The sequence below is a fragment of the Arachis stenosperma genome, chromosome 6, assembly GCF_014773155.1.
Source record: "Arachis stenosperma cultivar V10309 chromosome 6, arast.V10309.gnm1.PFL2, whole genome shotgun sequence".
In the NCBI taxonomy this organism is placed as follows: Eukaryota; Viridiplantae; Streptophyta; class Magnoliopsida; order Fabales; family Fabaceae; genus Arachis; species Arachis stenosperma.
In genome coordinates, this window is record NC_080382.1 from 135,537,392 (window position 1) to 135,551,292 (window position 13,901).

General features: G+C 30.7%; 1 protein-coding gene across 4 annotated transcripts; it reads left to right on the forward strand.

The window, feature by feature from the left end:
* Positions 1–4,224: 4,224 nt before the first annotated feature.
* On the forward strand, positions 4,225–6,848 carry LOC130936121 (uncharacterized). Of its 4 annotated transcripts, none has more exons than XM_057866123.1 (4): positions 4,225–4,424; positions 4,603–4,683; positions 5,943–6,134; positions 6,401–6,848. In XM_057866123.1, the coding sequence occupies exons 3-4, from the start codon at positions 5,946–5,948 to the stop codon at positions 6,494–6,496; spliced, it is 285 nt and encodes a 94-aa protein (XP_057722106.1). In that variant the 5' UTR covers positions 4,225–4,424; positions 4,603–4,683; positions 5,943–5,945; the 3' UTR covers positions 6,497–6,848. The 4 variants fall into 4 exon arrangements, with proteins under 4 accessions (XP_057722106.1, XP_057722104.1, XP_057722105.1 ...); XM_057866121.1 differs by lacking the exon at positions 4,603–4,683 and adding an exon at positions 5,210–5,630; XM_057866122.1 differs by lacking the exon at positions 4,603–4,683 and adding an exon at positions 5,210–5,572.
* The last annotated feature ends 7,053 nt before the right edge of the window (positions 6,849–13,901 follow it).

Sequence of the window (13,901 nt, forward strand, 5' to 3'; positions counted from 1 at the left end):
AAATAAAAATTATTTTAAATATTTTATATAATTAAAAAATATATTTAAAATATTTAAAAATATTAATTCATATTTTAATATTAATAAAATATTAAAATATTATTATAATATTTTTAAAAAATACTATATATTTTTTATATATAGAATGTCTTTATGTCTTACAAAAAAGAAAATTAATGTGTTTATGTATTCTGTATCGTGTTGTAACCTATATTTATATGTCTGCATTTATATGTGCTTAATAAGTATAATAACTTTCACAATATATTGTAAAGATGGTATTATTTAAGGAAGTTGATCCTTTTAATTTTTTTTTAATTATTTAATAAAATATGATCTCTCACTATTCAATATTTTTTTTTACATATTTTTTTTGTCCTACTTAAAAATTATAAAGTGAGAGATCACATTTTACCAAATAATTAAATTTTTTTTTTTGAAAGGATACATTTCTATAATTCACAGGACTGTTATCTGTTCCTATGTGTATCTGAAAGACTGAAACAGATTGTGTAAATGAACTTGGTAATAAAAGAGGTCAGAAATGATAGGAAATGTGTTTGGAGTACTTTCATATCAGTTTTAAAATAGTGGTTGGAGGTATATTCAGACTTCAATACAAATCAGTAAGAATTTAAGTATGTTTAAATGAGAATTAAATTATAAAATACCTGAAAATGAAAGAATATTTATAGGTTACTAGATTAGAGTGGCGGACAAAGTTATATCTGAGCCGTTATGCCAATACAGCTTGCCTGTTTAAAAATCTGCGATACAAGGCCCATATCTCACTTGGGCTAGAACTCATGCACATAATTTTAACGATTTTTCATTATTTAAATATTCGTTCGGGAATTTAAATTCTTGCGTATGTAACCTGATGATTAGCAACAAATTGGATTGATAGATATCATGAAATAACAAAAACAAAAAACTATGTTCAATCTCTCCTAACTTCCCTAAAATCATGGAGAAGAAATCACAAACCAACTAACTCCTCTATCAAATAAGCCCACTATATAAAAAGGAGTAGTTAAGCCCTTGTATATTTTTTAAGATCTTCATCATCACACATTCACACCATTCATTTTTTTTTTTTGTCTATTTCACATTTTCACTAGAAGACCTATCTGATACAAATATTGGAATCTCTTCGTATATTTCCCTCCGTCGGATTGATGATATTCCGCCGTTACAAACAACAATTTTTTAGTTTAATTGGCATCTAATAAAAGAATTATTTAAGAAGATTTATAATTATAAATGAAACTTATAAATGAATAAAATACAAGCTTTTTTTGTCTAAAAGTGACATGTAATTTTTATAATCTTCAATTTGAAAAGTTTGTAAGTTTTTGAAAGAATGAATTTGTCCTTATAATTCACCAAGGCAATAAAATTTGTATAACACTAAAAATAACAGTTACAACAAATAATATATTTTAACAATACACTCAAATTTTAAAGTACTATAACTTATGAAATTTTTTAAATATTTTAATTTTTTTACTGATCAGAACTTGACACATTATCGAAATAATCTACAAAAACAAAAAATCCAAACTTAATATATATATATATATGGCACAATAACTCATAAAAAATTATTAATTTTTTTTTAGAATTATTTGATTTTCGATATATGAATTGACTTTTAAAGATTCAAAGTACATTCTAATTATTTCAAGTTGAGATTCATGGTTTAGTCTAAATATTATCTCGCACTCATTAGTGGTTTCATCTTCATAAATCTTTATATTTGTGAATTAATGAAAGCATTTCTCTTCAAGGAGTGTGTCTGCTCTGCTTCTATGTCGGTTCTTATAAATGGGTCCCCCTCTAAGTCCTTCAACATGAAAAGGAGTCTTAGACAAGGCGACCCGCTGTCTCCCTTTCTGTTCGTGTTAGTGGTTGATGTTCTCCACAGAATGATTGGGAAGGCGGTAAGGAATGGTCGTATCTTTCCGCTGTTGGTAGGCCGAGATAACATTGAGTTGTCCCACTTGCAGTTTGCGGATGATACTATCCTGTTCTGCCCTACTGAGGAGAAAATTATCAGAAACTACAAATGGTTGTTGCATTATTTTGAGTTGATATCTGGGTTGAGTATTAACTTTGAGAAGTCCAACTTTATTCCAGTTAATTGTGAGCAGCGTTGGACGCAGAAGATGTGTTTGCTATTGGGTCGTAAGGAGGCATCATTACCAGTCAGATACTTGGGCATTTCTCTGGGAGCAAATCCGAAGTTGGTTAAGACATGAAAGCCAGATGAGTCTGTGGAAAGCAAAGACCCTCAATAAGGCGGGAAAGCGGGTGCTCATCAAGTCCGTGCTTAATAGCTTGCCTATCTACTACCTCAGCTTATATATGATGCCCAAGGCAGTGGCGAAAAAGCTAATTTTTCTGCAAAGACAGTTCTTATTGAGTTAAGAGGATGGGAGGAATGGGATGCCGTTAGTGAAATGGGAGTTGGTTATGGCCCCAAAAAAGGCAGGTAGTCTGGGAGTTGGTGATGCAGTGGTTCGGAATGCAGTCTTACTGTTTAAGTGGTGGTGGAGGTTTTCAAAAGAAGACTGTCCTCTATGGAAGAAAGTTGCTGTAATAACATGATTCCTTCTGAGATGTTGAGCGGCCAGCCTATACCTACGAGAGGGGGTCCATGGAAGGATATTTGCCCATTACAGATCAGAGAACCGTATGTGAGAGAGAAGATGATCAGAGGCTTGTCTATGGAGGTCGGGAATGGCAGAACAACCCGATTTTGGAAGGATAGCTGGTTACCTAATGGGGTGTTGAAAGATATGTTCCCAAGACTTTTCTTGGTCTCAAACCTTAGAGGATCTGTTATAGGGAATTGTGGGTTCTAGGATGGATTAGAGTGGATTTGGAGTTTCCAATGGAGGAGAGAATTATTCCAATGGGAGTTAGAGTTAGTAAACCACCTTCATGAGAGTTTACAATCAGTTAAGCTCACATTTGAGAGAGAGGATAGAGTGGTCTGGAAATTTGATAGACAAGGTATTTTTTCAACTAACTCTTTTGTGCAGATATTGCAAGCAGAAGCACTCCAGGAAGATATCACAAGCTATAGCTTCACTAGTGCTATTTGGTGAGGCGTCGTCCCACTAAGGATTGAGTTGTTTGCTTGGTTTGTGTTAGCTGGAAGGGTGAATACTAAGGATAGACTGTGTAGATTAGGTGTTATTGACCAAAATGATCATATGTGTGTGTTATGTGATAAGTCTGTAGAGTCTGTCTTTCATTTATTTATTGGTTGTGAGCTCTCTTGGCAGGTGCGGGGTCTTAGCTGTTCGCTCTAGGGAGGAGTTGGACGATGCCAGGCTCACTAAAGTAACACTTTGAAAGTTAGACATCTGTTTCAGCAAGAAAGGCGGAGAAAAAGCGGTGATTCATTGGTTTCTTTGTTGTTATTTGGACAATTTGGCAGGAAAGAAATGATAGAATCTTCACAAATAAAGTCTCAAGTATGGGGAAGCGGATCCTCTCCAGTGGACAAAAAATTGGATGGTGTCCAGTATTTGATCTCACTCTTTATTATTCTCTCTCTTATTTAATTTTGATTCCACTTATAGAATTAAAAGTGAGAGACCACACTTTATTCTCTCAAGTGTTAGAAAAAATAGAGAGGATCCATTTCCCAAGTATGGTGAAAATTATAAACAAGTCCTTTAGTTTTTTCGATGACTGACTGATTCAGAAGTGAACCCCTTAGTTGTTGATGGTAATGTCGAAGATAACTAAGAATTGTTAAATCCTTTGAGATATAAGCTGGTGTCGTGCGATTTTACATATTTTCTTCGCTCCACCTTGTTGTGTTGAGCTCCTTCTACTTCAAAAATTTTTCGTTAAGATCATCTGTTATTTTCTTTACCTCACCAAAATTTTAAACTTGTCAAAGAAATTTAGATTAGGCGCTAGTTTTTCGGGTGAGAAATTTTTTCCCTTAACATAATTTAATGCTGTTGCAATTTTAATATTCATCATCTCAACCAACTTTTTCAATTCTCCTACCAATATTAAGCTGTCTTAAAATTTTTCTATGTCAGTTGGTGATTCACTCTCTTAAATAAAAAATTATTAAACAATGGTGTAAAATGATTTATAGGGGCATCAAAATCAAACTTTTTTTTTTAAAGAATTCTAAAAGAAGGTCAAAATTAAACTCTTGTAAAAATCAGCCCATTGTTTACAGGAAAACGATTACTAGTCCCTTGTATTTTGGGCTTTCTCGTCCAGTTAACTCTCTTTCCTCTTCTGCAAGTAATCACATCACAACTCTCTAAAATCCCACTTTGCATTCACCCAACAATTGTCGAAGAATCTTCTCGAGAAGGCACGAAAGTTTTACAAATCAGCTTGGGTTCATTATTCCTGGATTTTATTCGTTCCTTTTCCGTCAGCGGGTAATCCTTCCGCAAACAATCGCATTAATGCTTTTCATTTTGTGACTCTGCTCTTTTTGTGTATTTACTAATATAATGTTCTCTATACTGTGTATTTGATTGAATGCTTTGCGCATAGTTAAAAATCTATTGCTAGCGTGTAGTTAATGTATGCGAAAATGGTTTTTGGCATTTGTAGTCACAGCCTTACTTGAGTGGGAAAAGTCTAGGGGCCAGCAGTTTTGTTGAATTTTGGCCAGCATGTAACCAGCAGAGAAAGGTGAGCCATTAGATGAAATCTCACATCAATCTCACACCATCAAATTATCATTGATGGCTAATTGATGGCTAACAATCACAAAAATTGCTGCCCCCTAGCATTGCTCGACTTGAGTGGTTGGCTTTGGTATTAGATTTGGATATATTCTAATCTTGAATTATTATTAAGGATCACTGCTTAGGGTTATGGGCAATCCCATAAGATTTCATTTTTGTGTGTAGGATTGGTCTCCAGATATGCCCTATGAAAGCTATGAAATAGAAATTGCTTCCAATTTTCATGCTTTTTGTCCTGATATAATATAATTTATGCGTGCTGCTGCTGCTTCGATCATTCAAATCAAGAGCATGTGCTTTGTTTTGATGTCAAAAATAGTAAATGGCATGCTAGAGTTTTTACGCGCCTAAAATGCAAATATGAATTTTTTTTGCGAGGTGAATTTTTCTTAATTAATGCTTCTGAGGTAATCTGAGCTGATTTGAGTCTACTAATTTTGAACACTAGGTTTGAATTTGGGTTTTTGCAGATGTTAATTAGACTTGGATGATGAGGCATCCTTTTGATTTTAATGCTAAATCTTCAATTCAAGTATTCAACTCAATGCCTATAGAGCCCCTTTTTTTGGGGGTCTCTTATACCTCAAGGTTATGGATTCAAACAGTGGAATTAGCTACCGATAGTTGCAGTAAAGTTTGGCTGTCTATATTACATTCTTTGGATGTCGCCTTTCTCCGAACCCAGTATAATGCCGGATGCTTTGCACTGATATATGCCTGTAATCCCATCTAACTTCTGAGGTTGTTGGTATTACATTAGGAATTTAGGATTAAGATGACTCAAGTTTACTCTAATTGCCATAAGTCCCTGACTCCCTTGGTAGCTCCTCAAGGTTGAAGCCATTATCTTTGCCCCTTTTAATTTCTTTGTTGCATTTTTCAAGCTAACAGGTAACTAGATATCTGATTTTATATGTACGTATATTACAGGGGAAAGTCTTTTCTCAGAATTGTTTTTTCTAGTTTCATCTGTTGGTGTTTCTAACTGTTCATAGATAGTATCGTCTTATTTCTTCTTTTAGAGTCTTCTTATGCATTGAAATCCATATTCTTCTTCCGAATAAAGTCAAACAAACTATCTGAGTGTATTTCTTCTAAAAACTTATGTTTTAGTTACTTATTTTGATTGAAAATATGTTAAAAGTATATTCGTTGATGATCATTGATTTAATGGTATGAATTTTTGAACTATTGCAATCTCAGAGCATGGACACTCAGAAAGGCCAATCTGAAAAGCAGTCTTTACCTACAACCAATCCATCTGTTGTTACTTCGTGTCGAAAGAAGAAGAACAATGAAGCGACTTTCTTGGAGGATTTGAAAGATCACATTGACGAGTTCATTCATGCTTCTATGGATGAACACAAGACTTGCTTTAAGAATACAGTTCAGAAGGTTTATACTCTGTACCTAAAATTTGAAAAATGCTTTGACAACCACAAGTCAAGCATCAAGAAGTAAATAGTAATTATGGAGAAGAAGTCAAAATTATTCTCATAGTTTAATTTTAAGGGATAGTTGAGGACAATTCTATCGTCGTTTTCCCCCTCACAATTGTTGGTTGTTCTTTTACTAATGGTTGTCAAATTAGAGTTTTCCTAATTATTTATGTAACATTTCTTTAACATTTGCTGATGTAAGTTGTTTTGCATGAATTTCAGATGTTTGGTTTATCTAAGGTGGTTGCTGAGCAGAACGCTAATGCTGCAAGAGAAGTTGAAAGTTCTTTGCATATTCAGACAACTGTACAAGATTAGTTTTCTTGTAAAGGAATTGCATTGTGTTTAGTTGTTTTCACCGGTAATGTTTTCACAATCATCATTGAAGTTGGTGTATTCATTACCAATTTAGTTAACAAAATAAATGTATGCAATTAATTGCCGTTGTGGTAATCTAATTGCTCGTTGAATTGCATTAGAGCATCAATGGTAGAAGAGATTCATAACTGCTTTGAGATGTGAAAAAACTGTTAAACACAGGTCAAGGAGGCCAAACATAAAAAATAGTCATCGTTGCATTTGTTTTGCTAAATAGATGTATGTAACAATTTTTTACTGAAACTTTTCCAATCCACTTCGGAAAAAATATTCGGCCAACGATAAGGATTTAACAATAGATTACCTGCCAAATTACCGTTGTTCATTAAGTTTTAAAGCAATAAACTGTTCGACACTACATAACAAAATAATTGATTGAATACAATCACATAAAAAACATAAAGAATTGACCTGCTGTGCAATCTTCGTCTTCTAGTCTTCGCCAAGAAATATTCCTTTCGAAATAAATTAATATTGAGAGCGCATTAATAGGCTTGGGAGATCATGGGAGCTAGCTCTCGATTGGTTGGCAAAAAAGAGCCTAGGGAAGCAATCTGGGTTCATCTTCTTAGACTCTCGGCCGCGTGATCTCTCTTTTTTTCCTAATTGAAATGGGACGAAACCCAAGAATAGAAAAACTAAGTACAAATTAAACGAGGTTAGATAGTCCTTCTAGCATTCTTAAAGAAGATTTTGACTAACTTTGGAGGAGAATTATCCCAAAACAAAAAGAACCTCCAGTCTTATTTGTCAGCTGATACATCTATTGTCTTTTGACTCTTTTCTATATATCTGTCAAAAAGAACCTCCAATCTTATTTTTTCAGCTGATAAACTTTTTTAACAAGAGTTTGGGTGTTTCACATTACACTCAGCTAGCTCCCATTGATTAAATTAATCACTGCTTGTTTCATTCCCAAAGACCAAGCTGGCTTCAAGCCTTGAATAATAATCCAGAATTCTGCCTTAGACGCTGAACAACAGCAAACCCTAAACCGCCGCGTGATCTCTTTATTTTGATAGATCGCGAGAAAAAGGGGGGAGCTAATCCCCTGACAAATAGAGAGTAGTTAGCCGTTTGTTTCCTTGGGCCTTGGCCCCTTCACCGTAAAAAAAATGAAAGGAAGGATACTATCGTCAACTTATTAAGTTATATGGTGTTTCTCTTTATTTTTTATTTATTTAGGTCTTGCTTTAATAATTTTGGTATACTTAGACCATCTCCAGTAGGGAACTCATCTCAGTTCTTGTTTATGGCCCACCTGTCATAAAAAGTAACTCCACATCAGCTTTTGCGTCATAAACAGTAAATAGGAACTCAAAGCATCTCTCTCTTTTCCATTAGGAGGAACTAACTTTAGTCCCTATTGTGGTCCCACTTAATTAATTAATTAAAATACTTATAATTAATATAATTAATTTTTTTTAATAATGTAATTTAAATATTTAAATTTAAAAATAATTCACTATTAAAAGATATTAATATTAAATAAATTCATATATAACAATAATACACAATAGATAATTCGGGGTTACACTAATTTGTAAAATTACTTAATACAAAGAAAAAATAATAGTAGCAGAACTTTGATTTCGTAAACTTGGAAGAAGATAAAGAAGAGTAGTAGATAGTGTGAATAGAAGTGTATCTAAGTGGTATATATAAAGTAACAAAATATTAATAATAACGGTAACATAATAATGGCTAGTTTTGCAACAGCTAATTTTACAACGGTTAGTTTTACAACGGCTAATTTAATATAATAATATAAATATAAATAATATTTAATATTGATTATTATATAAATAATTAATATAAATTATTAATTAAATAAATAATTAATTATTTAATCTAATTAATTATTATAATTATTAATAAATTAATTATAATTTAATTACTTAATTAATTATTATTTAAATAATTAATATAAATTATTAATTAAATAAAATTATAATTACTTAATTTAATTAACTATTATAATTATTATTAAATTAATTTTATTTAATTATTTATTATAATTTAATTATTTAATATAATTATTTATTTATTATAATTTTATATGCATTTATTTAAAAGGTAAGGCAAGTTACCATTGGTTAGTTTGAGTCCCTATTCAGAGGGACTCTTCTGCCTTGGCCTCCGTGAAGGAACTCACCTCTCTCCTTCTCCAACGGTTAATTACTCCATGTGTCAGAAAAAAGTGGAATGAGGCACTCCCATTGGAGTTGCTCTTAGAGCCCGTTTGGGAAGTAGCACAAGGTACTTTTTTTTTTGGATTATGAAAAGTTGTATGTTTGACACCATTTTAGAAAAAAAGTTTTTAACTTTCCAAAAAGTTAATTTACAACTTTTTGAAAAAGTAGAAATATATGACTTCTCTACTTCTCGATAAGTCATTCTACTGCTTATTTAAAAAAAATTTAATTTCAAAACAAAAAAATTTACTTTTTTTTCTTTACTCTCAGAAAAATACTGACCCTTCACTATCATTTTCACGCAAGGTTTGCTAAAAGCATTGGCCTTCCACCATAATTTTACCATCATTCTCATGCAATATTCCAAACTTCACCATTTTCACATAATGATTCATCTGATGTAAGTATTATCCTCCACCACCATTTTCAGACAATATTGCATTTGAACCATAGTAGCTAGAATCTCTATTTAACTCTTAAAATCTTCTGATATTACGATTTTAAATGAGTTTATCGATTTTACGAAATTTGTACTAAGTCTTACGATTTTACGATTTAAATCTTGTTAAAATTTTACGTTTTACGTTTTTTATTTACTTTTTTGATTTTACGTAAAATCTCGATTTTCTCTACCTTGATTTGAACAACCTACTGCATATATTCCTTGCGTTTGAACATGTAAGGATTAGTTTGATTAATTTTTAAAATTTTAGGGATGAAAATGACTTACGTTTAAACTTTTAAGAACTATTTTGATTATAAATATTTTTTTTACATGTCAAGTGACACGTGGCGTGTTAGGTGTCACTGATTTGACACGTCAATCAATCATATAGTGACACATGGCACTTAATGTGACACATCATCGTCTAACTAACGGAAGAGCCAATTTAACTTACGTTTTATCTTTCAGGGACTAAGACTAATATGACTAAAAAATTATTTAAAAACTAATTTGACGAAGGACGAATTTAACTATTAACCTTTAGTTTAATAGTCTTTGGCTTCATGCTTGCAACTTTTGATTAAAACTTTGTTGAACGCTACCATCATAGTTTCATGAAATAAAACATGTAAGGGTAAAGTATACTTTTTATCTCTGAAATTTGACAAAAGTTTTAAAAATATTCTTAGATTTTATTTTGTTTTAATTTTGTCCCAAAAATTTTTTTTTTCATCAAATATATTCCTGACGGTTAATTTTTCAAAAATTTAAAATTTATTCAACAACAATTTCATAAGAATAACCTTCAATACAGACAAATCAAGCATAATTTTTATGCATTATTATTAAATTGGTTTTAAATTTTTTGAAAATTTAGCTGTTGAGAATATATTTGATGCAATCGAAAACTTATAGAATAAAATTGAAATAAAATAAAATTTAGGGATATTTTTAAAATTTTCTCTAAATTTTAGAGACAAAATATATTTTACTTAATATGTAATATGTTATCTATCAAATATAATATATAGTGTGAGACTTTTTTGATACGCTTTACATCTCTTGAATTAAAATTTGATAATAATATAACTATATAGCTGTAATCATAGATATAATTATTCTTCTTTTTCGAAGGAGAATGCATTATTTCTGCTGATCTTTTAAGTATTACAGATGAAAAAGGCTCAAGCTAATTTCCGGAAGATATTTTAAGGTTTTTGTTCCTACATGAACATAAAATATTGGGTTATACTATATAATCAATGACTTTTTTAAATAATATGAATGACTATCAATAAAATAAAAACACACTATACCAATGGTGGATCTTGAAACAAAATTTTGGGGGCCGATAATTGTCAAGATATTTTTTATATAGACCCCATTTAAGATAAGCTCGTCTAACCTCATTTCTCTGATTTAGGTAATATTGTCAAATTTAAAATTGTTTTCCAAGATCTTGTTTCAAAGAATTAAGGCCAAAATAATCAGATTCAACTTTTTGAACTTTTAAAAGTTGTATCTTACTTTCTTTGTAATTTATTAATTAAAGTAGAAGAACTATCTACATGTGTTGATATTGTAAAAGTTATATGTTCTCCTTCTTAAATATTAGCCTTCCTCTTAAAAATTTATCAATTTTTTTATTTTTCATGATTATTTTATATAAAAATTTGAATATATATCCTATAAAATATGTAAAAAAGAAGTTAGAAGGACAAATATTAAAATTTATAATATTTATTGAATTTCTTATATCAATTTATACAAATACAATAATATCAATACTTAGTGAATATTCTAATATTTGTTATCATATAAAAAATTAAATTAAATAAACAGTAAAATATAAAATAATATTAAATTAAATAAATAAAGAATACTTAATTTTTCTATATTTGAACTCAAAGGTAGAGAGAGTGTTGCTTATTGAATAGAGAGCTACGAAATGCGAATACACTCAATTCAGTCCAAATCCATCATGTTTTGAATGTTTAAAACTAAAAACTATTGTGCAATAAAAGTAAGAGATAAAGATTGAACTTGAATACTTTAAATCATAGTAAAATATTTGAGCCAACAAAACTATTTTTTATTCTTTAAAAAAGTACTACTAATTTTTTTTATAAAAAGTTTGGGACCATGCCCCCCTTGTCTCAACTAAGCTCTGCCCCTGCACTACACCTCTAAATTATCTATCTAACTTTTAATATTAGGATAACCATCCATACACCTAATAAAATAAACATTCGATATATTCATTGTTCACATTATTTAATATTTTTATTATTTACCTATATTGTTTACCTAGCACTCCCCTTTCTAAAATATTAAGACCCAAAACCACGTCACAAAGAAAAATAGACCAGCTAAAAAACGGTTAGTTAACGTTCGAACCTCATCTCTATAAATAGTTAAATACCATCTTAACTCAAGTAATTAATCGTCCAATTTGTATCTACATTCTATCAAAATTCTTGCTAATTTTGTCATTGAATTCTCTTGTAGATATTACTCAACCGTCGTCTAAAAGCACATGATTTAGACCCAATGACATTTTCATCTCTGTTTCAGATAACATCTCAAAATAGTTTTATTCTAGTATAGTGTACATGTTTTGAAGCAATTTTCCTCTTGGATTATCGAAAAAGAAAAAAAGTAATTTCTCCTCTTGGACCAAATTAAATTAATATACCTTCAAGCTAAAGTACTTTCTTTATTTATTCTCTTGTGGCCATTTTAGGACCACCTAGATACTAGAGTGCACCTAGCCACTTTCTTTGTGACAAAATTCTTGTTGTATACTCTGCAATAATACCATATCACGCGGCTCTGATACAAAACCCAAATTAACTAATTTTTAAGCACAATAATATTAATTTCAACAATATATATATATTTTATGATTAAGATTAATGACTAAAACTATTAAAATACTAGTATTTTTTGAAATATTAAAACGATTTCTAATTAATATTACTACTAGTCAATCAAACTCTTAACTAGTCTGCTATTCAACTTGTACGGAAGGACCACATTGAAAGGGAATCATCCAGTAATGGTGGAGTTTATAGAGTTGCGAGAAAAGGACTCTATAGATAGTAGGTATCCTAGATATGATGGGGTCCTAAAAAAGAATCGGAATCCTCGTGAATCCAGTAATTATCATCCAATGATCATGTCCTACCCTACTACAGTATTACCCCCATTGCCACACATAGTGCCTTGGACGATCTAATGATATTGATTGATGATCATGCCACTTGACAATGTGCATGCACGTAAATAGATTCACTTATAAGCTTCCCAGCCTTGCCGACAAAATTAACTTTTATGCATCAACTATGCCCTTTCATGGCCAAGTCTATCTTTCTATCACTTTTCAAATCTTGTTTTTTTTATAGTACTCTCCTAGTTTGACAGGGTAAGAATTAATTCATGTAGATTTGAGTTTTATTTAAAAGTTTATTGCTTGTTAATATGTTTGCATATATAAGGTGACATTTGAATTCTAACACTTACTTAAGCAGACGAGTGAACTAACCACTTGACCAATTTAAATTGGTTAAATATGGGGAATTATTTAGTCGGACACTTTCATGTGTGTATATTATTAAATTTCACATTGTCTAAAATTAAAAGTGTGATAATCTTTATAATTGTGAGACAATCTTCATCGCTTAAGCTTACTTTTGTGATAAGTTAGATCCACTTAATTTTATATATATATTATTGGACATTTATATAGACACTTTTTATATTGGCAATACGTGTTTATTTTCCGGACACATTTTATAGAACTATAATGAAGGAATGAGGTTGATCAAATTGTTTCCACATGCATTGTTTCAAAGTTATCACTGGAGCATGATAAAGATTTTCAACAAAGTATGATGCATAATATGGTCAACATATTAATGCTTGTGAATTCGTGCATCCTAAAATGCCAAGCATTTTTACTATACTTTCGAAGATCGAATATACTAAGCACATTGGCCTACTTGGTAGATATTAGAGGGGAAAAAAAAAGAAAGAAAAAGTTGATTTAATTTGTCCATATATATAGGACTGATGAATATACGTAAATACAAGTTGCTTCCAATGGCTACATCACTACACCGACCTTTGAAATATGATGCTTTTATATGATTTGCTTTGTCCTTATTCTAAAAATTAAAAATAATTGGATGTTTAGCATTCGGCAATGCTAGTGTACCAGAAATGGTTTGACTGCACACCACATATGCAAGCCCACTACCACAAATATTAAGACCTTTTTTCTATTTTTATTTTTAATCATTTCTACTTTTATAAAAAATAAAAAAACATAACTATGTTGCTTTATTTATGTTTTTAATATTTTTTCACAAATTTTTAAAAACAAAAACTATTGAAAATTAAGATACTAAATGAAAATAGAAATCAATTAGACCATTATTATATTTACACAGTAAAAACTGACTTGTACGAAAAGAAAATGACACTGCATGCTAGCTCTTTCACTTTCCCTGTTGAGAAAAGTAAAAAGAAATTATTTGTTGTTGCACAGTTTCGTTCTTGCTACACATTCAAGAAGAAGATGAAACCAAAAGAGAATTAGAGGAGAAGAAGAAGATATTAAATGTGTAGAAGATTTTAACATGAGTTAATTAACAAGATAATTGACCACTAATAGCTATCGCTTTGACCTTTTGATACATTTGGA

Excerpts from the sequence above, each read along its gene's own strand:
- LOC130936121 (XM_057866123.1), top strand. The coding sequence starts at position 5,946 with ATGGACACTCAGAAAGGCCAATCTGAAAAGCAGTCTTTACCTACAACC. Across the intron at positions 6,135-6,400 it reads TTAAGAATACAGTTCAGAAG|ATGTTTGGTTTATCTAAGGT; the intron begins GTTTATACTCTG and ends CATGAATTTCAG.